General features: G+C 46.9%; 1 protein-coding gene across 3 annotated transcripts in view; it reads left to right on the forward strand.

Annotated features, from left to right (window-relative positions):
* Nucleotides 1-871: 871 nt before the first annotated feature.
* Nucleotides 872-26,422, forward strand: part of TBC1D4 (TBC1 domain family member 4) — a 159,832-nt gene continuing 134,281 nt past the window's right edge. For 2 of the 3 annotated variants that reach the window (XM_040425347.1, XM_040425349.1), the window contains exons 1-2: nucleotides 872-1,031; nucleotides 1,720-2,195. In XM_040425347.1, coding sequence (XP_040281281.1) covers nucleotides 887-1,031; nucleotides 1,720-2,195 — 621 coding nt within the window. In that variant the 5' untranslated portion in view covers nucleotides 872-886. Of the gene's footprint in view, nucleotides 1,032-1,072; nucleotides 1,349-1,719; nucleotides 2,196-26,422 lie in introns of those variants that run through there. The other variant, XM_040425348.1, reaches the window with a different exon arrangement.

Here is a 26,422-nt window from a genome sequence, read left to right on the forward strand (position 1 = left end):
AAAGTATGGGCTCATGCACACGAACGTATTTTGTTTTCGTGTCCATTTATTAATTTTTTGCAGCCTGTATCCGGAACCATTCACTTCAATGGGGCCGCAAAAAAAAATGGGAATGACTCCATGTGCATTCTGTATGGGCTCATACACACAAACGTATTTTCTTTCCATGTCCTTTCCGTTTCTTTTGCGGACCGTATGTGGAACCGTTCATTTTAATAGGTTAGCAAAAAAAACAGAAGTTACTCCGTGTTCTTTCCGTTCCGCAAAAAAATAGAACTCGTCCTATTATTGTTCGCATCCCATACAAGGATAGGACTGTTCTATTAGGGGCCAGCTGTTCCGTTCCACAAAATACTTCATGCACACGGACGTGGAAAGGATTCCAACACCGTGGTCTCGGACCACAGACGTCATCTGTATTTTTTGCAGATCCGTTTTTTTGAGGACCGCAAAATCCATACGGTCCTGTGCATAAGCCCTAATAGTCATACCTCACGAGCCCTAAAGTGGTGTCTCCTATTTTGACAGGAAGATTAGTACTGCATGCCGCACTATTCTTTCTGTGAAATCCAAGGAACTGCTGACAGAGGTTTGGCGTGGTATCACATTCGCTTCCTTGGAGTACTCGGTGGGAACTTCTTGTCACTTGGGGGTACTTGGTAGTGGTGGAGATAGCCAGTCCCATAGACTTTCACACTGCTGCCCATTGGTGGGGTCCCTGCCTTCAGACCCCCCAGTCCTCATACATTTACCATTATTACCCTATAGATAGTTTTAGTAATAAAACGCCTGCTTATGAGGAGTGTGCTGGGATATTGTCACCAGTACATAGGGGACAGCCACGGTTTTTACTGAACTCCCCTGGGGTAATAGCTTTCATTGCATCATGTGTTATAGGACACGGCATGGTACAACGTCAACAACACAGGAAGCCGCCGCCGTCTCCTCATGGTGCAGACAGCAGTTCACTCCTCCCGCAGTCAGCGGGCTCCCACACCCTGCCAGGCGGCAAGAAGGTGACCAGACCTCAGGTACGCTGACACCCCCGCAGCCGGACATGGTCTGACCGGGCGTCCTACCTGCACACTGCAGCGTGCTGCAAGTGGGGCGATAAAAGTTGTTGTTCGGAGGGGGGTTTTCCTACACCCTCCATGCTTTGAAAGGAAGCGGAGGGGGCCGCAGGGAGGAGCGGAGTGCGACTGGCGGCGGCTCCTGCTGTGTCGCCCCAGCCTGGGGTTTCCCTTCGGTGCAGGATTGACTCCTGGAGAAAGGGATCCCTGTGAGGAAAGCTGCGGGGTTTTACCACAGGCGCAGCCTCCTGTCAGTTTCAGCATGCTGCCAGCTATTGGTGAGACAATACAGGGCTGGCGGCTGGGTGATGCAGGCAGGAGGTGGGGAGAAGCTGGGCTGCAGGATCTGTCATGACCAGGAGGAGGGAGGGCACAAGGAAGCTGAGAGCAGGCTGTGTGTGGGAAAGCTGATCCTGAAGGCACAATTGTCCCTGTGTAGATGACCCTGCTGCCATGTGGCTGTAAGGAGCTCCTCCGCCTCTCAAGTCTTCTACTGGATTCTCGGGGATTGTGCCTTTCATGATGGAGCGGCTTATTGTCACTTCTCCATAAACTGCCCATATATCCACTCAGCAGCCGCAGTCCTGGTAGAGCACGCGGACCGCCTCATCGCCACGAATACTTACTGTACTTTGTGTCTCCATACCAGGATCTACAGTATTGTCTTCTGGAGAAGCCATGGAGAGGAGAAGTTCAGCAGATCAGTGTCACCCACTGTTGGAGGAACAACCACTCCCTGACACGACTGCCAAGGGGGAGAAGAGGTTCCGCTTGTGGTACGTCGGGTGGTCATCCCTAGACCGGAGGACAACGTTACCCATGCTGCCGTGGCTAGTGGCTGAGATCCGTAGACGCGCAGAAAGGCAAGAGCCCCCTGGTTGTGTGGCAAGTTGTCGAGAGGTTCAGCTCCTGGTAGTTGCCCCGCACCTTCGATGTGTTCCAGCCTTGAATGGAGCCAGTGGCAACACAGCGGTCTTCATTTTTGAGCACAAGGCACAGCACATTGCCCGCTTCATCCACAATACCCAGGACCCCTCATATTTTGCCTACTTGATTAAGACTCAGCCTGACAACCCAGAGTCTGAGATGGCCTGCCATGTCTTCAAGGCTACTGACCCCAGACAGGTGAGAAGTCAAAGACTTAAGAAAAGTGCATTAAAGTGGTGCATGAATGAAACACAAAAAACCTAAATTGGCTTTTGTGGCAGTTATTGGCAGTTATTGATGTAGTTTATTGAGGGAATACATATGGAAGGAAAAGGCATGTGTGATTTCAACCTAAATGTTCAAACATTGAATGACTTCTCCAAACAATTTCAGATTGGTGGGTCCTGACTCCAGGCACCCACCCCCGCCGATCAGCTGTTTGAAGGGTCACAGCACTCAGACGCCTCTTCATAGTATACGAAGCACAGTGCTCATAGAGGCTGGTCTTGGTATTACAGTAAGGACTCATGCACGTGGCTGTTGCCCAGCTGTGCACGTATTGCGGGCCACAGTGTGCGGGCATCACAGAGGAGGACCCACAGAAGCGCTATGGAGTGCTTTCGTGGGGTTTCTGTCTGTGCCTCCGCACCGCAAAAAAGTAGTACGTGCATTACTTTTTTGCGGTGTGGACAGACCACGGACCCATTCAATTTGAATGGGTCTGGATCCGTCTGTGGAATCCGCACTGATATTGCCCTTGCATTGGGCACCGCAAATTGCGGTCCCCAATGCACGGAAAGACCGATCAACGGCCGTGTGCATGAGCATGAGCCCTAAATCCCAGTAAAGTGTTCCTACACTTATAAATGAAATGTGTTGTGCAGCCACTACATATTGATGACCTATCCTGAGGATAGTTCGATATCTGATTGGTGGGGTCCGACACCTGGGACCCCTGCCCATCAGTTGTTTGAAAAGGGGTCCTCACTCATGCAAGCACTACCTCCTCTTCAAAAATACCTGCGCATCGTCTCAGAAGTCTCGGCTGCGCAGTTTAATTACAATTCACTTGAATGGGATGAGCACTTGTAATTACACTGCGCGGCCTCTGTATGCTAGGCAATGCAGATTGTAATTCAGACAGCTGATCGGCGGGGGTGCTGGGAGTCAGACCCCCCCACTGATCAGATGTTGATGACCTATCTTGAGGATTGATCATTAATATGTACTGGCTGCACAACCCCTTTAACTTTATTCAAATCTACTCTAAATGTGACTTTTTGTAATATGCTTTCATTATTACTATTGTTCTTTTCCTTTTCTTAGTGAAATAGGCACCTGATTTAGACCTCTAAATCAGACCCCCAAAATAAGACCTCCAATGCTCAGATCAGACAACACAAATCAGACTACCAGTATCAGACCCTCAGATCTCCCCACCCATGCTCAGATCAGACCCCATTGCTCATATCAGGACTCCCCCCATTGCTCATATCAGGACTCCCCCCCCCCCCCCCCCCCATTGCTCATATCAGGACTCCCCCCCCCATTGCTCATATCAGGATTCCCCCCCCCCATTGCTCATATCAGGACTCCCCCCTTCCCCCCCCCATTGCTCATATCAGGACTCCCCCCTTCCCCCCCCCATTGCTCATATCAGGACCCCCCCCCATTGCTCATATCAGGACCCCCCCATTGCTCATATCAGGACTCCCCCCCCCCCCCCCCCCCCATTGCTCATATCAGGACTCCCCCCCCCCCCATTGCTCATATCAGGACTCCCCCCCCCCCCCATTGCTCATATCAGGACTCCCCCCCCCCCCCCATTGCTCATATCAGGACTCCCCCCCCCCCCCCCCATTGCTCATATCAGGACCCCCCCCCCCATTGCTCATATCAGGACCCCCCCATTGCTCATATCAGGACTCCCCCCCCCCCCCCCCATTGCTCATATCAGGACTCCCCCCCCCCCCCCCCATTGCTCATATCAGGACTCCCCCCCCCATTGCTCATATCAGGACTCCCCCCCCCCCCATTGCTCATATCAGGACTCCCCCCCCATTGCTCATATCAGGACTCCCCCCCCCATTGCTCATATCAGGACTCCCCCCCCCATTGCTCATATCAGGACTCCCCCCCCCCCCCCCCCCCATTGCTCATATCAGGACTCCCCCCCCATTGCTCATATCAGGACTCCCCCCCCCATTGCTCATATCAGGACTCCCCCCCCCCCCCCCCCCCCCCATTGCTCATATCAGGACTCCCCCCCATTGCTCATATCAGGACTCCCCCCCCCATTGCTCATATCAGGACTCCCCCCCCATTGCTCATATTAGGACTCCCCCCCCCCATTGCTCATATTAGGACTCCCCCCCCCCATTGCTCATATTAGGACTCCCCCCCCCATTGCTCATATTAGGACTCCCCCCCCCATTGCTCATATTAGGACTCCCCCCCATTGCTCATATTAGGACTCCCCCCCCCATTGCTCATATTAGGACTCCCCCCCCCCCCCCCCATTGCTCATATCAGGACCCCCCCCCCCCCCCCCCCCATTGCTCATATCAGGGCTCCCCCCCCCCCATTGCTCATATTAGGCCCCCCCCCCCCATTGCTCATATTAGGACTCCCCCCCCATTGCTCATATTAGGACTCCCCCCCCCCCCCCCCATTGCTCATATCAGGGCTCCCCCCCCCCCATTGCTCATATTAGGCCCCCCCCCCCCATTGCTCATATTAGGACTCCCCCCCCCATTGCTCATATTAGGACCCCCCCCCCCATTGCTCATATTAGGACTCCCCCCCCCATTGCTCATATTAGGACTCCCCCCCCATTGCTCATATTAGGACTCCCCCCCCCCATTGCTCATATTAGGACTCCCCCCCCCATTGCTCATATTAGGACTCCCCCCCATTGCTCATATTAGGACTCCCCCCCCATTGCTCATATTAGGACTCCCCCCCCCCCCCCCCATTGCTCATATCAGGACTCCCCCCCCCCCCCATTGCTCATATCAGGACTCCCCCCCCCCCCCCCCCATTGCTCATATCAGGACTCCCCCCCCCCCCCCCCCCATTGCTCATATCAGGACCCCCCCCCATTGCTCAGATCAGGACTCCCCCCCCCCCCCCCCCCCATTGCTCATATCAGGACTCCCCCCCCCCCCCCATTGCTCAGATCAGGACTCCCCCCATTGCTCAGATCAGAACCTCCCATGCTTAGATCAGACCCCCACGCTCAGTTCTATAATAAAAAAAAAATCTCTTCCCTCTCCTGATCAGGCACTGGGCTCCTGCTCGGGCACCTGCTCCTCTGCAGGTCTGACACGCTCTCCACTGTGACCTGATGAGCACAACGTCAGGACATAGTATTTCTCCAGGTACTACGCTCTCACACTGTGTGCATCAGGACGTAGTGGAGAGTGAGCTGGAGCTGCAAAGTAGTAACAGTGCCCGATCAGGAAAAGAGATCTTGTCTGCAAAACAGACAAGAATAGGACATGTTCTATTTATTTTTTTGTAGGACGCACATACAGCCGCACGGAAGCAGGCAGCACGCTGATCACATCCATGTACTGTCTGCATTTTTTGCGGCCCGTAGTGTCCATGTGCGATCTGCAGATCAGACAGAAAATACTGTCCTGTGCGTGATGGTCTAACTGCAATAGGCACTTGAACTTTAGACACCTATTTCTCTAAGAAATGTAAAAAATAATGAATTAAAGCATATCACAAAAATTAATTTAGTCACATGTAGAGTAGGTTTCAATAAAGTTAATTTGTATGTTTAGGTACACTTTAAGGGCTCATGCACACGACCGTATGTATTGTGTGGTCCGCAAAAAAAATGATGATGTCCGTGTGCATTCCATATTTTGCGGGATGGAACAGCAGGCCCCTATTAGAACAGTCCTGTCCTTGTCCATAATGTGGACAATAATAAGACATGTTCTATTTTTTTGCAGAACAGACATACGGAATGCACATGGAGTAAACATCCTGATGCACACTGAACGGATTGCTCTCCATTCAGAATGCATTGGGATACAACTGATGCGTTTTTTTCTGGTATTGAGCCCCTAGGACGGAACTCAATACCGGAAAACTTTAACGCTAGTGTGAACATACCCTAACTTGAATGTGACTGAGCTGCAGAAAGTCCATGCCTCCATCACAGGTTGAGGGAGAAACTGCAGCACCCACCGGACCCCCAGATATCGGACCTAGAGGACATTGTGCCTGTGCTAGTATTAGAGGCTTCCTGTCGTGCACAGGGCGCTGTGATTGACTTGTGTGCCAGTTGTTGTTGTGGTATCCTGGACGGCATGTGGCAGCTTCACGTTTTATGTCTGTTATACAGAATTCGGAAGTTGTGGTTTATGTCTTGAAGCAGGTATCCTGGCTGTCAGCAGTGGTTACCTGTGAAGATGCTGCTCACCACTGAATTATGGCCCTTTTTCTGACGCGATCCAGCGCCGTTACTTTACTATTATTGTTTGATATGGGGCTGATTTATGTCACTTGTCACTTGGAAGGTCAACTGTCCACAAATCACTGCAGTATTCCTTCACCAGAGGAAATACAACTATTGGAGATCCAAAATATTAGTGCTCGTAAACTATAGCTTTCTGGAGACAGATTCAGGGCCTTGTGATTTCAAAGCTAGATCTGCTACACCATGGCATCAGGCAGGATCTCCGTGCCAAATGCACACGATCGGCAAAGGAGTATATGAAACTTTGATGCTATCTGTTGAATCAAACTCATAGAAAATGTTGTAAGTGAAGTAAAATACTGTGTCTGCAATGTGCACCTCTTCTTTTTTAAAACGGAAAAAGTGAGTCTGGCGTACACACAACTGCTTAAACCAAAACCCCAAGGTAAAAACTGCGACACAAAGCAGTACAGAGCCTCAGCTGGCAGGGGTTAACCACAGCCTCCGCGTGGTCTGACAATGAAGATCTGCACCCAGAACTGAGATAAATAGTGTAGATTTATGTGCCGGTTGTATAGCATTTGCCATACAAATCCCCGCCCTGTGCAGGTACCGTGAGAGTTTATACATTTCTGAAGCCAAAATAGAGAACGTGTCATTAAAGGGGTTTTCTGAGAGATAGATGGATAATAAATATATATATATAATTATTTTTTTTAATTATTTATTATTATTTTTTTTCTGTTTACTGAGTGCCTTTGTGCGCCATGGCATTCTCTCTACTTTTCCTAGGCCGAGTGACGACACGTTTATTGATCACATGGCCTAGGCGCAGCTCAGCGCTGTTCAAGTGAATGGGGCTGAGCTGCAATACCAACCACAGCCACTATGCAATGTATGGCGCTGTGCTTGGTGAGCTGCAAGAAGGTAGAAACATAGAAACATAGAATGTGTCGGCAGATAAGAACCATTTGGCCCATCTAGTCTGCCCAATATATCTGAATACTATGGATAGCCCCTGGCCCTATCTTATATGAAGGATGGCCTTATGCCTATCCCATGCATGCTTAAACTCCTCCACTGTATTTGCAGCTACCACTTCTGCAGGAAGGCTATTCCATGCATCCACTACTCTCTCAGTAAAGTAATACTTCCTTATATTACTTTTAAACCTTTGCCCCTCTAATTTAAAACTGTGTCCTCTTGTAGCAGTTTTTCTTCTTTTAAATATGCTCTCCTCCTTTACCGAGTTGATTCCCTTTATGTATTTAAAAGTTTCTATCATATCCCCTCTGTCTCTTCTTTCTTCCAAGCTATACATGTTAAGGTCCTTTAACCTTTCCTGGTAAGTTTTATCCTGCAATCCATGTACTAGTTTAGTAGCTCTTCTCTGAACTCTCTCTAGAGTATCTATATCCTTTTGGAGATATGGTCTCCAGTACTGCGCACAATACTCCAAGTGAGGTCTCACCAGTGTTCTGTACAGCGGCATAAGCACTTCACTCTTTCTACTGCTTATACCTCTCCCTATACATCCAAGCATTCTGCTGGCATTTCGTGCTGCCCTATTACATTGTCTTCCCACCTTTAAGTCTTCTGAAATAATTACTCCTAAATCCCTTTCCTCAGATACTGAGGTCAGGACTGTGTCAAATATTCTATATTCTGCCCTTGGGTTTTTACGCCCCAGGTGCATTATCTTGCACTTATCCACATTAAATTTCAGTTGCCAGAGTTCTGACCATTCTTCTAGTTTTCCTAAATCCTTTTCCATTTGGCGTTTCCCTCCAGGAATATCAACCCTGTTACATATCTTTGTGTCATCAGCAAAAAGACACACCTTCCCATCGAGGCCTTTTGCAATATCACTTATGAAGATATTAAACAAAATTGGTCCCAGTACAGATCCCTGTGGAACCCCACTGGTAACATGACCTTGTTTTGAATGTTCTCCATTGACTACAACCCTCTGTTGTCTGTCACTCAGCCACTGCCTAATCCACTCAACAATATGGGAGTCCATGCTCAATGACTGCAGTTTATTGATAAGTCTTCTATGTGGGACAGTGTCAAAAGCCTTACTAAAATCTAGATATGCGATGTCTACTGCACCTCCACCGTCTATTATTTTAGTCACCCAGTCAAAAAAATCTATAAGATTTGTTTGACATGATCTCCCTGAAGTAAACCCATGTTGTTTTTCATCTTGCAATCCATGGGATTTTAGATGTTCCACAATCCTATCCTTTAATAGGGTTTCCATTAATTTGCCTACTATTGATGTCAGACTCACTGGTCTATAGTTGCTCGATTCCTCCCTACTACCTTTCTTGTGAATGGGCACGACATTTGCACTCACAGGAGTGCTGTTGCCTTCTCAACTGCTGATTGGCGGGGATCCCGGGTTGGACAGAAAAAAACTTGGAAAACCCTTTTAAAGGGGTTATCTGGGAATTAATATTGATAACTTATCCACAGGATAGGTCAGAATATGAGATTAACGGGGGTCTGCTGATCAGCTGTTAGAAAAGGCCGGCTACTCTTCCTAGACCATGTGACGTCACTGTACATCGGTCACTAGTTGCAGCTCAGCGCCATTCAAGTCACTGGGGCTTTGTGATGTACGGCACTGTGCTCGGTAAGCGCCTGGAAGGCCACAGTGCTTACCAGAGCTCCAGCGAGTACCGCAGCTTGCCGAAACAGCTGATCAGAGGGGGTGCTGGGACTCTGACCTCTGCTGATGTGATATTGATCATTCACACGTTTGTGCTCAAATCCGTGAGAAGGTGGTCAGTGATGCGTCCGTGTTCGGTCCGTGTGTCCATTTATTTATTTTTTGTCTGTTTGCATCACTGACACTAAACAGCTGAAAAATTATTTTCAAAGCATCTCTTCCTAATGATCCGTGAAACACAGATGGCATCCGTGTTGCATCACTGGTTTTCACAGACCCATAGACTATAATGGGCGTGATGGATCCACAAACACAGACTAAATAGAGCATGCATCTGTGCTAAAAAAACAGACCCACGGACCGTGCTGAAAAACACTGATGTGTGAATACACACATTAAAATGAATGGGGACGTGTGCTGTCCGTGGAGAACACGGACAGCACACGTCCGTGAAACAGTGATGTGTGAATGAGGCTTTATCCTGAGGATATTTCCCAGATAACCCCTTTAAAGGAGAAAATCTCTGAAGGACGGATACAACCTCTCCTTTATTTCGAATCCACTCATGTTCTTGGCTTCAAGAACTTCATAAAAAAAAACTGAAGGTGCGATAGCACCATTGAAGGTGTATCCCACGTCAGAAACCGCTGCGCTCTCTGTAGTGTGTTCTCATTTTGAATGTTATGGACGTGCTCTCGGTTTGCCTCCTTTAAATGGAGCTAAACCTCTCTCTTCTGCTTTGTGAGCGGTCTGCGTGGTAACTGCGCCAGGAATGGACCTGTACATTATTGGCGCTAACTGCACGATAGAAATCCTTGGCTACGTGAATTGTGGCGCGCCTCTCATTGAAAACGGTTGTTGATGGTTTCAGCGCAGATTTGGCCGAGTTTTCGGCACTCAATCCGCACTGAAACCTGCTCCCAAAATTCTCTGTCTGAACATAACCTAAGGCCTCTTTCACACGGGCGTTGCGGGAAAAGGTGCGGGTGCGTTGTAATGCGTTTTGCACTCACGTGAAAAAAATCGCATGTTTGGTACCCGAACTTCTTCACAGAAGTTCGGGCTTGGGATCGGTGTTCTGTAGATTGTATTATTTTCCCTTATAACATGGTTATAAGGGAAAATAATAGCATTCTGAATACAGAATGCATAGTACAATAGCGCTGGAGGGGTTAAAAAAAAATAAAAATATTATTTAACTCACCTTAATCCACTTGCTCGCGTAGCCCGGCATCTCTTCTGTCTTCATCTTAGCTGTGTGCAGGAAAAGGACCTGTGGTGACGTCACTCCGGTCATCACATGGTCCGTCACATGATCTTTTACCATGGTGATGGATCATGTGATGACCGGAGTGACGTCACCACAGGTCCTTTTCCTGCACACAGCTAAGATGAAGACAGAAGAGATGCCGGCTGCGCGAGCAAGTGGATTAAGGTGAGTTAAATTATTTTTTATTTATTTTTTAACCCCTCCAGCCCTATTTTACTAAGCATTCTGTATTCCGAATGCTATTATTTTCCCTTATAACCATGTTATAAGGGGAAATAATAATGATTGGGTCCCCATCCCGATCGTCTCCTAGCAACCGTGCGTGAAAATCGCACCGCATCCGCACTTGCTTGCGGATGCTTGCGATTTTCATGCAACCCCATTCATTTCTATGGGGCCTGCGTTATGTGAAAAACGCACAAAGAGGAGCATGCTGCGATTTTCACGCAACGCACAAGTGATGCGTGAAAATCACCGCTCGTGTGCACAGCCCCATAGAAATGAATGGGCCAGGATTCAGTGCGGGTGCAATGCGTTCACCTCACGCATCGCATCCGCGCGGAATACTCGCCCGTGTGAAAGGGGCCTAAGGGTACGGCCACTCAAGGCAGATTATCCATGTGGGAAATTCAGCTGTAGATTTTGTCAAATCCCATCCACATTGCTAGTACTGTGAAATGCAGTTGATTTACGGCACGCTAATCTGCATCAATTACACACTGGGCGGATGTAACATTATACAGTAATATGCGTGAGCCAGGGGGTCACTGAGTGGAAGGACACTTTGATTAAAGGGGCTGTGCCAAGTTTATAAGTTATCCCCTATTGAGGGTCCCAGCGGTCAGACCCAATTGTCCAGGAATTTCTGGACAGTGAAAAAAAGTCGATATGTCCTCCAATGGTTCTTGACTAGATTATTTTGGTGGTAATTGTCATCATTTAACGGCTTACAGTATGTACGGTATAGACGTATTATGTTATATATTGTGGGTTACGGCTTACGGTATATGCAGCTACTGTATAGACATGTATTATCTTATATATTGTAGGTTACGGCTTACGGTATATGCAGCTACTGTATAGACATGTATTATCTTATATATTGTGGGTTACGGCTTACGGTATATGCAGCTACTGTATAGACATGTATTATCTTATATATTGTGGGTTACGGCTTACTGTATATGCAGCTACTGTATAGACATGTATTATCTTATATATTGTGGCTTACGGTATATGCAGCTACTGTATAGACATGTATTATCTTATATATTGTGGCTTACGGTATATGCAGCTACTGTATAGACATGTATTATCTTATATATTGTGGTTTACGGCTTACGGTATATGCAGCTACTGTATAGACATGTATTATGGTTTTCGCAATTTGTCAAAAAAAAATGTTGGCTGTCAGAGATTTTTGGATAAGTTGTCCAGAAAAAGAAGAATTCTGGTTGGCAGCCCAGGTGGGACCCCCAGCGTTCATCTTGTGGATGGAGGATGACTTTTGCACAGCCCCTTTAAGCACTTTTGGGCACACTGGTACACACTACTGAGTGATGCCAGTTTACATTCTGTGAGGCCTGGACATTATCATTTGTGGTTGTAAGGGTACGGCCCGTGCTTAGGTTTCCTGATGTGGGGTTGGAAACCAAAATCAGACATGGATCATAAAAGTGGAGAAAAGACAGGTATGACTTCTCCTCTTTTTAAAAAAAATTCATTCCTGGTTTTGGCTTCCAAAACTACATCAGGAAACCTGACCATATGGCCGTACCCTATAGTACTTCAGGAATATTGCTCCAAACGCCATTTTGTGCATTTCGATTACAACAGAAAACTGGAGGGGTCCCACAGCAGTGCATTGCCTCTATTGGTTTCGATGAGGACAGAAAGTCCCCAGGTTACCACTGACAGCTCACGTGTCGGTTTTCTCAGTAATATCCCAGTATATGTACACATGTCGTATGGCGCCTGCAGTGAACACAAGGGGACTAGTGGCTATTGGTAGGTATGACGTGCATGTCCGACTTCTGCATCAGCCATCCAGAATCAAACTGGACGTCATTTCTGGCTTTTGGCAGCTTTCCTGGCAGTTGGTTATCACGTTAATGATTTTCAGTCTTTTAATCGCTGTGTGAAAGGCAAACTGCAGGACAGGCCGAACCTGATGCTGCCTTCTGGAATGAGCATTTATGAGGCTAGGGAAACCGTTTTTTTTTTTTTTATCGTTTTTTCAAATTTTAACATTTAACCTAAACAGAAAATGGACCATCAGTTTGGGGTATATCATGCCCTCAGAATCCGCGCTATCATGAAAACGTGCCGCTATGTGTGATACTGTGATTAGCCACCGCTCTGCTCAGTTGTATGGTACTGAGTTGTTGTAGCAGTCACAGCCGCACAGATATGGAAGGTGTCTGTGTCTGGTCTTCCGGTGAAGAGGTCATTATGCTGATCATGGAGGTCCAGACACGCACTGATCACACATTGATGGTTGGAATAAGGCAAGACCATGACCATTATGTCCCACAGAAACCCATAAAACATTTCTCCAAGATTATACTACTGATGGCCGATCCTCGGGATAGTCTGAATTCCTTTCCTGATGAGTTATTTCAGAGTTGCTCCAGCACTAGAACTATGCAGCTGCGGCCAATGTGGAGTGGATGTAGCTGTGCAGCGATCAATGGAGGTGTTTGCTGTTTGACCTCTCCACCAGTGTCACCAGTGGATTGGAACATTGGTGACAAATGCTCATGTCCCTCAAAACCTGTATGCTGTACGTGAGCAGATGTTTTCAGCACAGGGATGGTGTCCATGCACAGTCTCCTCCACGCTCGCTCAGTTGTCTGTATTTCCCAGCGGCCAGCACTCCGGTGCACGCAGGAGACATGGGCCAGGGAATGTGTTGCCGTCTGATGGAATCCATAGCATCTGAGACCAAGCATTGAACATCATACTGCACACACCCAATATGCATCGTTCATTTGCAACGTTATCAAGGGAGGGAGGATGGCAAAAACGGTGAGCTTGGGACTTAGGCCAGAGGCTCACATCGCTGTTTGATGCAGGGAAAGTTTTTCGCCGCTATCAAGTTTAGATCCTAAAGGGATGGAGATCATGAGCAAAGACTAAATACTTCCTGGGTCAAGTGAAGATTATGTCCCCCTGACTGAAGAAATGAAGATTGTGCCCCCCTAACCTCATCCGTATTTCTCCTAGGGGGACATGATCTTCACTTGATCCTGTTTATCTGACACAAATGAAGCATATGTCCCCTGCTAAAATTTTTGGTGATAATGATTGATGTACAATTGCGGTTTATTTCTTTAAGAAATGTTGTGAAATAAATAAAAATAAATAATAAACATAATAATCATACTGCATAATCCAAACAGAAACCTTTGGGGCCATTTATCAAACTGGTGTAAAGTAGAACTGGCTCAGTTGCCCATTGCAACCAATCAGATTCCACCTTTCATTTTTCACAGGTCCTTTTGGAAAATGAAAGGTGGAATCTGGTTGGTTGCTATGGGCAACTAAGCCAGTTCTACTTTACACCAGTTTGATAAATGACCCACTTCTATTTATTCCATTAATTCTGTATATGTTGCATGTGGACACCAGTCGGAGAATTTGAAAATTTGGATCAGTGGTTGACACGTTCATGGCTTGAATTTAGTGGCAGTTGAATCTTGTTGTAGGCAGAGCAGGAATTACTGTGCATCTTCGAACCTGGTCGCACCACACACATCGAATAATCGGAAGGACTGTTTCCGTGTTTGTCAGTAACAACTTCCATATCCCCAACAGCTGGCGTTGTAGGTGTGTCGTCAATCCCAAAGACCCATGTTTTGGGGCATGACCACAATAGTACTTTATTTTATGACTGAAAGAAGACTTGTCAACTTGAACATAATGACCAGGGCCCCAGAGCAAAACTGGGTTGGTGACTTTTCAGATGGATACCCACGACCACCCACCATTCTTGTTAATACACTTCCAAGAATATCCATCAGCACCTTGGCGATGAGCAATCCAACACAAAAGTTGATGGCAGTATTCGCACTCCAGATTGTTTGCAGGTAAATAGTGCTGTTTTATATACTCGATGACATTGGTTTCTCGTGCCTTTTTTTTTTTTTACGCATTTTTGGTGCGGTTTTGTAACCATTGGGCGTTTACTTCAATACAAAACTGCCTTTTCAGCTCGTGGTTTTTGGCACAAAACCACTCAGAAAATGTTTTTTATGTGTCCCATTCATTTCATTGGGAGATTAAATGCAGCCTCCGCCCCAAGATAGGGCATGCTGCTTCTTTTTTCCACGTGGAAAAGAAAAGGAATGTTCAACGTACACTTCTGAGGAACGTTTGGCCACTGTGCGTTCATTGCTTGGTCCTGGTTGACCATGGGGCTATTAATATTAAAACCTGTTGATTGCTCATGTCTAGTAAGAAGTGTCATTTCATTACTATGATATTCAAGTAGCAAAGTACTTAAAGTGAACCTGTCACCATGAAAATGCAAAGTAATCTGCAGGCAGCATGTTATAGAGCAGGAGGAGCTGAGCAGATTGATTATATAGTTTAGTGGGAAAAGATTCAGTATAAGGGTCCATTCACACGTCCGCAATTTCTGTTCCGCATCTTGCGGAACGGAATTGTGGACCCATTCATTTCTATGGGGCCACACTATGTGATGTTCGGGTCCGCAATTCCGTTCCCGAAAAAAAAATAGAACATGTCCGTGGATCCACAAAACGCATACTGATGTGTGAATGGACCCAAACTTTGTATTTCATACATTTATATTCCTGCTCATTCTGGACTTTGCAGTCCACGAGGCGGTCCTATCACTGACAGCCTTCCCTCTATGACTGCAGGGCCGGCCTTTGGGGTGTGCGGGCTGTGCGGCCGCACAGGGCGCCATAGCAACAGGGGCGCTGGGCGGCCGGCAGCTCGCAATGTAATATGCGGCAGGCGAGGCTGCACTTGTGTTCTCCCTCGGGGCGCCCCCTACATCTCCCCCTCCCCTGTGTCTGACCTGCCTGCTGCCCCCGCCGCAGTTGAGTTAACCCTTCAGGTGCGGTACCTGAGGGGTTAACTGCCGCTGATCGCAGCTCCCTGTCACAAAGGTCGGGTGCCGGCTATTTGATTCCGGCACCCGCCTCCTGTATTTGTATAAGAAACGTTGGTGGCACAGTGCGCCACCCCCCCCCCCCCCAACACCCCAGTATAAGAAACATTGGTGGCTCAGTGGGAAGTGCCAATGAGGGTTAAAAAAAAATAAAAAAAAATTAACTCACCTCCTCCAGTTGATCGCGCAGCTGCCGGTCTCCTGTTCTTTCTTCAGGACCTGTGGTGACGTCACTGAGCTCATCACATGGTCCATTACCATGGTGATGGATCATGTGATGTATCATGTGATGAGCACAGTGATGTCACCACAGGTCCTTTGACAGTTCATGAAGAAAGAACAGGAGACGATCAATTGGAGGAGGTGAGTTAATTATTATTATTTTTTTTTAACCCTCATTGGCACTGCCCACTGCACCACCAATGTTTATTATACTGGGGTGTTGGGGGGGCGCACTGCACCACCAATGTTTATTATATTGCGGGGGGCGCACTGCGCCACCAATGTTTATTATACTGGGGTGTTGGGGGGGCGCACTGCACCACCAATGTTTATTATATTGGGGGGGGCGCACTGTGCCAATGTTTATTATATTGGGGCGGCGCACTGTGCCAATGTTTATTATATTGGGGGGGCGCACTGCGCCACCAATGTTTATTATATTGGGGGGGCGCACTGCGCCACCAATGTTTATTATATTGGGGGGGCGCACTGCGCCACCAATGTTTATTATACTGGGGTGTTGGGGGGGCGCACTGCGCCACCAATGTTTATTATATTGGGGGGGGCGCACTGCGCACAACGACGGGTTAGGGAAATTTCACAGCAGAGTGTGCATGCGCTGGGAGCCTCGCCGGCGGTTAGGGTAGGGAAAAATTATGGGCCAGTGCACAGGTGCGGTGATCGGATGGATGTTCTCAGCTGGACACCGGCCGACACTGCGCATGCGCTGGGAGCCTCACCAGCGGTTAGGGTAGGGAAAAAGCACTGGCCTGTACCTAATTTTTCCCTTCCCTAACCGCTGGTGAGGCTCCCGGTGCATGCGCAGTGTCGGCCGGTGTCCAGCTGAGAACATTCATCCGATCACTGCGCCTGCGCACTGGCCCATAGTTTTTCCCTACCCTAACCGCCGGCGAGGCTCCTGGCGCATGCGCACTCTGCTGTGAAACTTCCCAAACCTGTCGTTGTGCGCCTGCGCGGCGCTGCACAACTCCTCACGTCATGTCCGGTGCGACCGGAAGTGACGAAGGTAGGGAAATCTCACGAAGTAGGGAAGTATGACATTACACCGGCCTTTGGGGTGTGCGGGCTGGTAACTACTTGGTTGGATAGTCAGCCAGCCTATGCCATGATGCCAGCAACAAGCAGTGTTTTTTTTTTGTTTTTTTTTTGGGGGGGGGGGGGGCGCCACAAGGTTAGCTCGCACAGGGCGTCTGAACACCTAAGGCCGGCCCTGTATGACTGTGTATACAGATAGCTGTCAATCAGTGATGGGACCACCTGGACTGCAAAGTCCAGAATGAGCAGGAATATAAATGTATGAAATACGGGTTTTACTGAATATTTTCCCATAAAACTATATATCAATCTGCTCAGCTCCTCCTGCTCTAGAACATGCTGCCTGAAGCTCAGACACCATGTTCAACGTGACAGGTTCCCTTTAATGGCTTCAATGGAATGAAATGACTGCTAGATAAGAAGCCAAGGTTTGTGGATCTGGCGGCTGTGCTAACCTTGTCTAGTTCCAGTCTATAGACATTGCTCAGTGAAAGTTCAAGGGTGTACGATGAAACGCGGGATTGCCAGAGAACGAGCTATAACTGCTTCTAGACCTTTATTTTCCCTGTGTCCTTTTTTTCCAAGAATGATTTATATTCACAGAAGACAGGACAGTGTCTTTTCTCAAAGGTGCACTTCACCTTGGCATATGCTGGGCATATTTGGATGACTCTTGTTTTATCCATTAGGCAGTAATGAAAAGTAAGTGGCATTTTGCATGGTATAGCTGGTCACACCAAATGAAAAAATGATGTAAGCCTATTAGGACTCTGCTGATGTCAGCCCTAGGAGCTGGCAATCTACTTGCTTGGAGATCATGCACATGGCAAAGATGTTTGCATGATACTTTTTCTTAATATGCGAATTAGGCCTTAATGAGGGTCGCCATTGCTGTTGTTGCACCCAAGCTCCAAAATGTGATGCCAGCCTGATGCCCGCCTTTTATTTGACAAGCAGCCTAATATCAGTGTCTGGGTACAAGATTATTGTTCCTGGGTCACATGGCTGGAAGTAAAGACGGCGCCTGGGCCCATCAGCTCCAGGACTGACATACAGCCACAGCTACTCCAGCAGGTTTATCTATTGGACACTCGTTGAACACTTATAATCTAACCCTGCCAATTACTGCAATTATTTTTCTCTCCAACAGATGAGTTTGGGCTGTTTAGTTGCCACTGTGTGACATTTAGCATCACGGCTTTATTCACACTGTATCTGCAGCGTAGAGTAGACCAGCAGTGTACGGAGACTTGATGGCAATGGTCCATGGGAAAATAATCTGCAAAGTGGTATCTCCTGCAGAAAGGGGACGTCCTGTTAGTGCCCCCTATTGGAAGCGGCTCGCTATGAAAAGTCAGTGTTCAACTTTCCAGCAAGTCTTTTGGATCATGACAAGGAAATAGTCATCTCTCCATCCAGCTGGTTACCTCATTATTTTCCCATGGAGCAATCCTACTCCCTGGAGCCAGTAGGTCCCCTATGCTGTGTCCATGACACCCCGGCCAGCCCTTCTCTGTACTGATGATGGGCAAGCACCCTGAAACAGCTGTCTGTGGATGGATACATGGCTTAACCCCCATTTGCACTGTCCAATATTCCAACAGATTCTCACTGAGTGTCCGTACGAACGCTTGTTAGCGATAATCTGCCTGTTTAAAGGCGTTGCGTTTTGCATGTTCATCCCATAATAGGATCGTTCATGCGGTCACCTAAATCAGCGTTTGCCAGCAGCAGATCATGCCAATTACAGTAAACAGCCTCTGCTGCTGGCAAGAGATGATCCTGTATAGGACGAGCAATGGCTTTGGCGATCACTCCTCCCCATACTGTGGAGGAGATCGCTGCATGTAATAGCAGCGGTCTCCTCCACTGACGAGCAGCCGCTGTGTAACAGGACTATTAGCTATTTTCCCTTATCATGTTCCAAGGCTTGTTGAAATTTTGCGTCGAATATTGGCGCATAGGGAGCCACTAGCGAGTTTACTTTCTCAGGGACCTTTCTCTGTACCTAACAGTGCTCCGGTGTATAAGATGAAAGTGCCCACTGCCCATAGATTATGGGTTCAATATATACTCATTGACAAACCTAATAATGCACCAAGCAGTTGTTGGAATTGAATGAAACTTTATGGGGGAGATTGATCAAAACTGGTGTAAAGTAAAACTGGCTGAGTTGCCCACAGCAACCAATCAGATTCCACCTTTCTTTTTTTCAGAGCTCCTTTAGAATTGGAAGGTGGAATCTGATTGGTCACTAGGTTGTAAGTTACTGCAGCTGGGTTAATAAATCTGGCGAGCTGGCAGGCCAAGGAGGTGTGCAGCCTGCGATCCCCATGCGGCTGCCCGACGGACGGTGCCCGTGCATTGTGAACCGCAATTTGCGATCCATAGCATGGGCTTCACACGGTCATGTGAACAAGCCCTTAGGCTACTTTCACACTAGTGTTTTTACTGGATCCGGCAAGGTTCAGTAAAAACGCTTCCGTTACTGATAATACAACCATTTGCATCCGTTATGAATGGATCCGGTTGTATTATCTTTAACATTGCCAAGACAGATCCGTCATGAACTCCACTGAAAGTCAGTGGGGGACGGATCCGTTTTCTATTGTGTCAGAGAAAACAGATCTGTCCCCATTGACTTGCATTGTGGGTCATGACGAATCCGCCTTGCTCCGCATCCCAGGACGGAAAGCAAACTACAACATGTTGCAGTTTGCTCTCCGCTATGGGAACCTAACTAAACGGAACGGAAAGCATTTTGGAGCATCCCGTTCTGTTCAGTTAAGTTTTGTCCCGATTGACAATGAATAGGAACAAAACTCAAGCGTTGTTTTTCGGTATTGAGACCCTATGACGGATCTCAATACCAGAAAACTAAAACGCTAGTGTGAAAGTAGCCTTAACTTAACAGTGTCTTTTTAAGGGCTCATGCACACAAACTTGTGTGTCCTGTGCCCGTGCTGCAGAGTGCAATGCACGGGTACCAACCAAGTGCATGTCGTTTGCGAATGCGGACCCATTCACTTGAATGGGTCTGCGAATCCGCAAGATACGTTCCGCACCGCAAAAAAAAAAGACATGTTCTATTTTTTTGTGGTGCAGGGGCACGGATTGAAATCCCATGGAAGCGCTTCTTAGTGCTTCCAATCAGTGCCTCCGCTCCGTATCTTGCGGATTGCAGACGCATTCAAGTCCATGTGGACCCGCTATTTGTGGTCTGCAGCACAGGGCACACCCGCTAGTGTGCATGAGCCCTAACACTAGAGCCAGCTGTACTGACAGGGGCAGGAGGAAGGCGTTAATCCACATTCCATTTCTTTTTTTGGGTGTAACTCTTGTGCAATTAATATTGACAGTCTAAACACTTTCTTCTTTCTGCCAGATAAGATACCAAGAAGGTCTGGCATATTCTTTCCCAAACAGCTTCAGTCTTGCCAAGTATGGTACGAATGTTGTTAGGGGTAGTTTTAATAGGATTTAGACCATGTTATTCCAGTGCTGCTTCGGAGAACTGTAGTCTGTATAATCAGAATCGGGTCTTTAAATATCCAATAAATTTCTACACTTTATTATAATAATATTAGAAAATCCTATCTATACACACAAGTGTAGATATCCTTCTGGAGCACCACATGTGGCAGTCTGCAGTCTGCCTACTGTGAAAGTAGGCACAGATTTTTCTGGGAATGTGGTCTCCCTGCTCCTTCCCAGATTTTACAGGATTACTTCTGATTATCCTTACACTTAGGGCTCATGCACACGACTGTATGTATTTTGTGGTCCGCAAAAAATACGGATGACGTCCGTGTGCATTCCGTATTTTGTGGAATGGAACAGCTGGCCCCTAACAATCCTATCTTTCTATGATGGCAGATCCACCATGTCAATAGAAAGTGCAAATAAAGCCCTCTACAAGGGTCTGACAATCGGGGAAGGAGCTTTCCTAAGAACGCAGTGTAAAGGTGTCACCAATCACCCAGTCAATGAGCAAGTACTTGTTCATGGTGCAAATCATTGTCCTTGTGGACACCAAAACCAAGGTATCTGCTGCCCAAAACCATGAAAGTGTATGGGGATAAGCGGTCGCTCATCCCCATACAGTGGAGGTGATTGCTGCATGTAAATGCAGCTTTCACCTTCTTTTATGAGCAGGCAATTGAATGATTTGTTCCTGATAATTGCCTGCTAGGTTGGCCCATGTGGCCCAAGGGGTTGTCTCACTTCAGCAAGTGGCATTTATCATGGCGAGGCAGTTAATACCAGACACTTACTAATGTATTGTTGTTATCCATATTGCTTCCTTTGCTGGCTGGATTCATTTTTCCATCACATTATGCAGTGCTCGTTTCCATGGTTACAACCACCCTGCAATCCAACAGCAGTGGCCGTGCTTGCACACTATAGAAAAAAGTGCTGGCATCAATAGTGGCTGGGACTGTGGGACCGCACATAGGCTGGTGCTTTTTCCTATAGTGTGCAAGCATGACCACTGCTGCCGGATTGCAGGGTGGTCGTAACCATGGAAATGAGCAGTTTATAATATGATGGAAAAATGAATCCAGAGGCAATATGGACAATTGCAATACACTAGTGGCTGCTATTAACTTTCTCTACATAATAAATGTGATTTGCTGAGGTGAGACAACCCCTTTAAGAGCCTATTCACTATGCTCTACATGCCCTGGGCTTGCTCACCAGCCAGCACTGCCCTCATTCTCAGCATTCACCACTCCAACTCTGACTCCAGAGCCTTGCAAGTTATCTTTTTTTTTCTTGGATTGATGAATTATATAATATAAATTTCTAAACTTTCCTAAATTCCTACGATAATAAATGATTTAATAATACATAGATTTATGAAAATTAATTATGCACTATTAATGTTCTCTGATTCTGACTCCACATCCCTGATTTTGAGCACATTTTAAATGATGGGGCTGAACCCGGACATATCCCCATTTTAACCCAGGCAGCCCCCCTAACTTGAGCATCGGAGCAGTTAATGCCATGATGCTCTCCTTTGCCCTGCGTTGAATCGCGCAGGGCAAAGGCATTTTATGGAGTTCCGGTGACGAACCGGGCTCTCCATGGGGCTGCCCTGCCTGTAAAATGGCTAGGGCAGCGCTAAAACCCGCCCATCGGAGCCGGTGATGTCACTGAACACACTGCTGGGTGGAAGCCTCCGCCCGGCAGGGCAAAGGAGAGCATCGGAGCATGAAATGCTCCTATGCTAACATCAGGGGGGCTGCCTGGGTGAAATTATGGGTATGTCCAGGTTCAGCTCTGAACCCGGACAACCCCTTTAAAGCAAATATTTGGTCAGGACTGAATAGCTATACGCTGATATTAAAAAAATGGCAAACGTGATCCCAGTGGTACTCGTGGTGATGGACGTGGCTGTGACAGGCTGCTGTCAGTGGTGGAAGTGGTAGTCTCTAAGACCATTAAAGGGATTGTCCCACAAAAAATATTCTACAGTTTTCAAACCAGCACCTGGATCTGAATACTTTTATAATTGCATGTAATTAAAAATGTATCATAGCCACATATTCAATAAATGTATCTGTATAGAGCCACCTGTTTGTTTTGTTTTGTTTCTTATTTCTTTGACCTGCTCACTGAGAAGGCCGCACATGCTCAGTTTCATCCTTCAACTACCTCCTGAGCTGTGATAGGGAGACCTGGAACACGCCCCCTGAGCTGCAGCAGAAAGGACACTCCCCTTGAGCTGCCATCTGGATTTAAATCTAGCAGAGCAATATGAATGGGAAGATCTCTGGATCCATGTGAGGTACAGGGCTGGACTTTCAATGGTGTTCAAGACGGATCCGTCTTGGCTATGTAAGGCCTCTTTCACACTTGCGTTGTCCGGATCCGGCGTGTACTCCACTTGCCAAAATTACACGCCGGATCCGGAAAAACGCAAGTGTACTGAAAGCATTTGAAGACTGATCCGTCTTCAAAATGCTTTCAGTGTTACTATGGCAGCCAGGACGCTATTAAAGTCCTGGTTGCCATAGTAGGAGCGGGGGAGCGGTATACTTACAGTCCGTGCGGCTCCCGGGGCGCTCCAGAATGACGTCACAGCGCCCCATGCGCATGGATGACGTGATCCATGCGATCACGTGATCCATGCGCTTGGGGCGCCCTGACGTCACTCTGGAGCGCCCCGGGAGCCGCACGGATGGTAAGTATGCTGCTCCCCCGCTCCCCGCTACACTTTACCATGGCTGCCAGGACTTTAGCGTCCCGGCAGCCATGGTAACCATTCAGAAAAAGCTAAAAGTCGGGTCCGGCAATGCGCCGAAACAACGTTTAGCTTAAGGCCGGATCCGGATCAATGCCTTTCAATGGGCATTAATTCCGGATCCGGCCTTGCGGCAAGTGTTCAGGATTTTTGGCCGGAGCAAAAAGCGGTATTTTCTCCGGCCAAAAAACGTTCCGTTCCGGAACTGAAGACATCCTGATGCATCCTGAACGGATTTCACTCCATTCAGAATGCATTAGGATAAAACTGATCAGGATTCTTCCGGCATAGAGCCCCGACGACGGAACTCTATGCCGGAAGAAAAGAACGCAGGTGTGAAAGAGCCCTAAAAGATAATACAAACGGATCAGTTCTGAACGGATGTATGCGGTTGTATTATCTGAACGGATCCATCTGTGCAGATCCATGACTGATCTGCACCAAACGTGAGTGTGAAAGTAGCCATACCTGTTCATTCAGGTGAAATCAGAATAGGGCTCTTTGTACATAAATTATATAACCTTATGTGACTTGTTATCTGGGATTTTTCACCAGTTTCCGGTCTGTAGGCTCGATTTCTGATAGACTCGCCCACTAGCTCAGGGAAAACGGACTATCTGCTATGATGTCTCCATACACTGCTGAGACAAGGAAGAGGACCTCCTGCTCCCCTATCTCTCTGTAGTGCACAGTCACAGCAGAAGCGGCATGGATGTTGTTATACAGAAGAACTGAGAAGTGTAGCTATTAATCCAGCTTCAGGGTGAGAGAGAAAACCTAATAGATTCTGCCTTTGCCACCCTCCAGCAGCTACTCCCTACTGCTCCGACTTCCACTTTCCATAGACTGATAATCTATCTCCTCTCTCAGGCCAGATTTAGCAGTGAACTAAGCTGGAATGTTCAGTGGCTGATAATTGGAGAAGGGCATTTTCCCCTAATAAGATATATTACAAAGTTTCTTATATTCTTTTTTACTGTTGAATTATGCCGAATTTTTTATAACCGTAGTTGCCATTTATGTTTTTTACTTTTCAAATTTTTTTTAAGTAAAAAAAAAATCTTTCAAAGAAGCTTTGAAAGTTCAACCCGTTGCTGTTTGTGGTCACATTGTTGCACAATAGTGATCAGTTATATCTGCTGACTGCTTTTTTTCTAGCTCACCTAGCAGGTAAATGAAGAAAGCCAGAACTTGATGAACTCTTTGTCTGCTTTTAGTCAAACCTGCTCTGAACAAACTTGTTTATACAGTAAGTACTACACGACTCCCGCTTTGCCGGAGCTGACAGGCATTTTTCATTTGCTTGTCTTTTTTATTTGTGCAGGGAGTAGAAAATGCAGAAACCAACATAATAAGCTGACATATTTGTGCAGCAGTGCTGCGATCTTCCAGGCAAACAGGAAAGTACTCTACAATATATTCAGGGGTCAAGAGTAAAAAGCCGCCATTTCTCCGGAAATCCCATTATAATCAATGGGGCGCGGTAGTGAATGGCAGTATCCGGCTAGGCCAGATCCAGTGAACGGCTGGCTGTTCTCTGCCAGAACAGCCTGATGTATCCATTTAATGCAAGTGTGGACCTACCCTAAAAGCAACATGTGTGTGATAAGTGTAAATGGCTATTTGATTTGTGTGGAATAATCCAATACTCTACATTTATCGGGGTCAGTGGTATACACAATTCCTCTAACTTCGCCCAGTGTCTGTCTATACACTCCACACAGTAGTTATGCCCCCATAGTGCCCCAGCACAGTAGTTACTGTTCTGTAAGCTGGGCAGGATGTAAAGGAGCCAGATATATAGGGCTGCAAAGCATCCAGGGAAGTAGTATTAAGGAACGCATAAGTGTATGGCACTGAAGGTTATTGTCGGCATCCCTGGTGGGCTAGGGTAGTAAAATAGTTAATGTCAGTATGCTTGCTGGTCTAGGGAAGTGAAAGGCTCCATCATGGATCAGCAAAAACGCTTCCGTTCTGATAATACAACCGCCTGCATCCTTTATGAATGGATCCGGTTGTATTTTCTTTAACATAGCCAAGACGGATCCGTCATGAACTCCATTGAAAGTCAATGGAGGACGGATCCGTTTCTTATTGTGTCAGAGAACACTTATCCATCCCTATTGACTCACATTGTGTGTCAGGATGGATCCATCTTGCTCCGCACCACATCGAGGACAGAAAAACGCTGCTTTCAGTTCAGTTTTGTCCCCATTACAATAAGGCCTCATGCGCACAACCGTAGTTATAGTGCGCATCCGAGCCGCAGTTTTTGCGGCTCTGATGCGGACCCATTCACTTCAATGGGGCCGCAAAAGATGCGGACAGCACTCCATGTGCTGTCCGCATCTGTTGCTCCGTTCCATGGCCCCGCAAAAAAAATATAGCATGTCCTATTCTTGTCCGTTTTGCGGACAAGAATAGGCATTTTTACAATGGGCTGCCCGTTCCGTTCCGCAAATTGCGGAAGGCACACAGGCGGCTTCTGTTTTTTGCAGATCCGCGGTTTGCGGACTGCAGAAAACGGAATGGTCGTGTGCATGAGGCCTAAATGGGGACAAAACAGAAGCGCTTTCTCCTATTACGGATCTCAATAGCGGAACGAGAAAGTGCAAGCGTGAAAGTAGCCTAAAATGCCAGTCATAATAAATGTACCAAAAAGCGGTCAAAAACTTTGTACCAAAAATTAAATCAATGAAAACATTGCCTCATCGGACAAAAAACTAGTCCTCACTCAAGACCATATCCAGAATTTTTTTTTAAATATGGCTCTAAGAAAATGGCAACACAAAACATGATCCTGCAAAGACAAGCCCTCAGACATCTACATTGGCAGAAAAATAAAAATGTTATGCATGTTATTATATGGCTATACAAAAGGGATTTTATTATGCAGAGGTAATAAAACATGAACAAAAACTACCGTATATAAATTTGGTATCGCCATAATCGTATCAGTCTGCAGAATAAAGTACTCTCATATATATACCACATGGTGAACCTCCTAAATTAAAATAAGTCAGAATTTCAATTTTTAGCCACCTCACCTCCCAAAAAGAGATAAAAAGCGATCAGAAAGCCAAATATACCCCAAAATGGTGGCAATAAAAACTACAGCTTGTCCCGCAAAAAATAAGCCCACACACAGCAAAATCAACAAAAAAATCCCATGTTAGAAAATCCAGATGCCGCTCCTTCCCTTCTGAGCCCAGGTGTATCCCTAAACAGCAATTTACGACCACAAATGGGGTATTACTGTATTCAGGAGAAAATGGGTATCAAATTGTGGAGTGACATTCTCCTGTTATCCCTTGTGAAAAAGAAATTTTAAAGCTAAAGCACCATTTTCTTGTAAAAAACAAACAAAAAAAAAACTGT

Source organism: Bufo bufo, chromosome 3 (genome assembly GCF_905171765.1).
Source record: "Bufo bufo chromosome 3, aBufBuf1.1, whole genome shotgun sequence".
Taxonomy (NCBI): domain Eukaryota; kingdom Metazoa; phylum Chordata; class Amphibia; order Anura; family Bufonidae; genus Bufo; species Bufo bufo.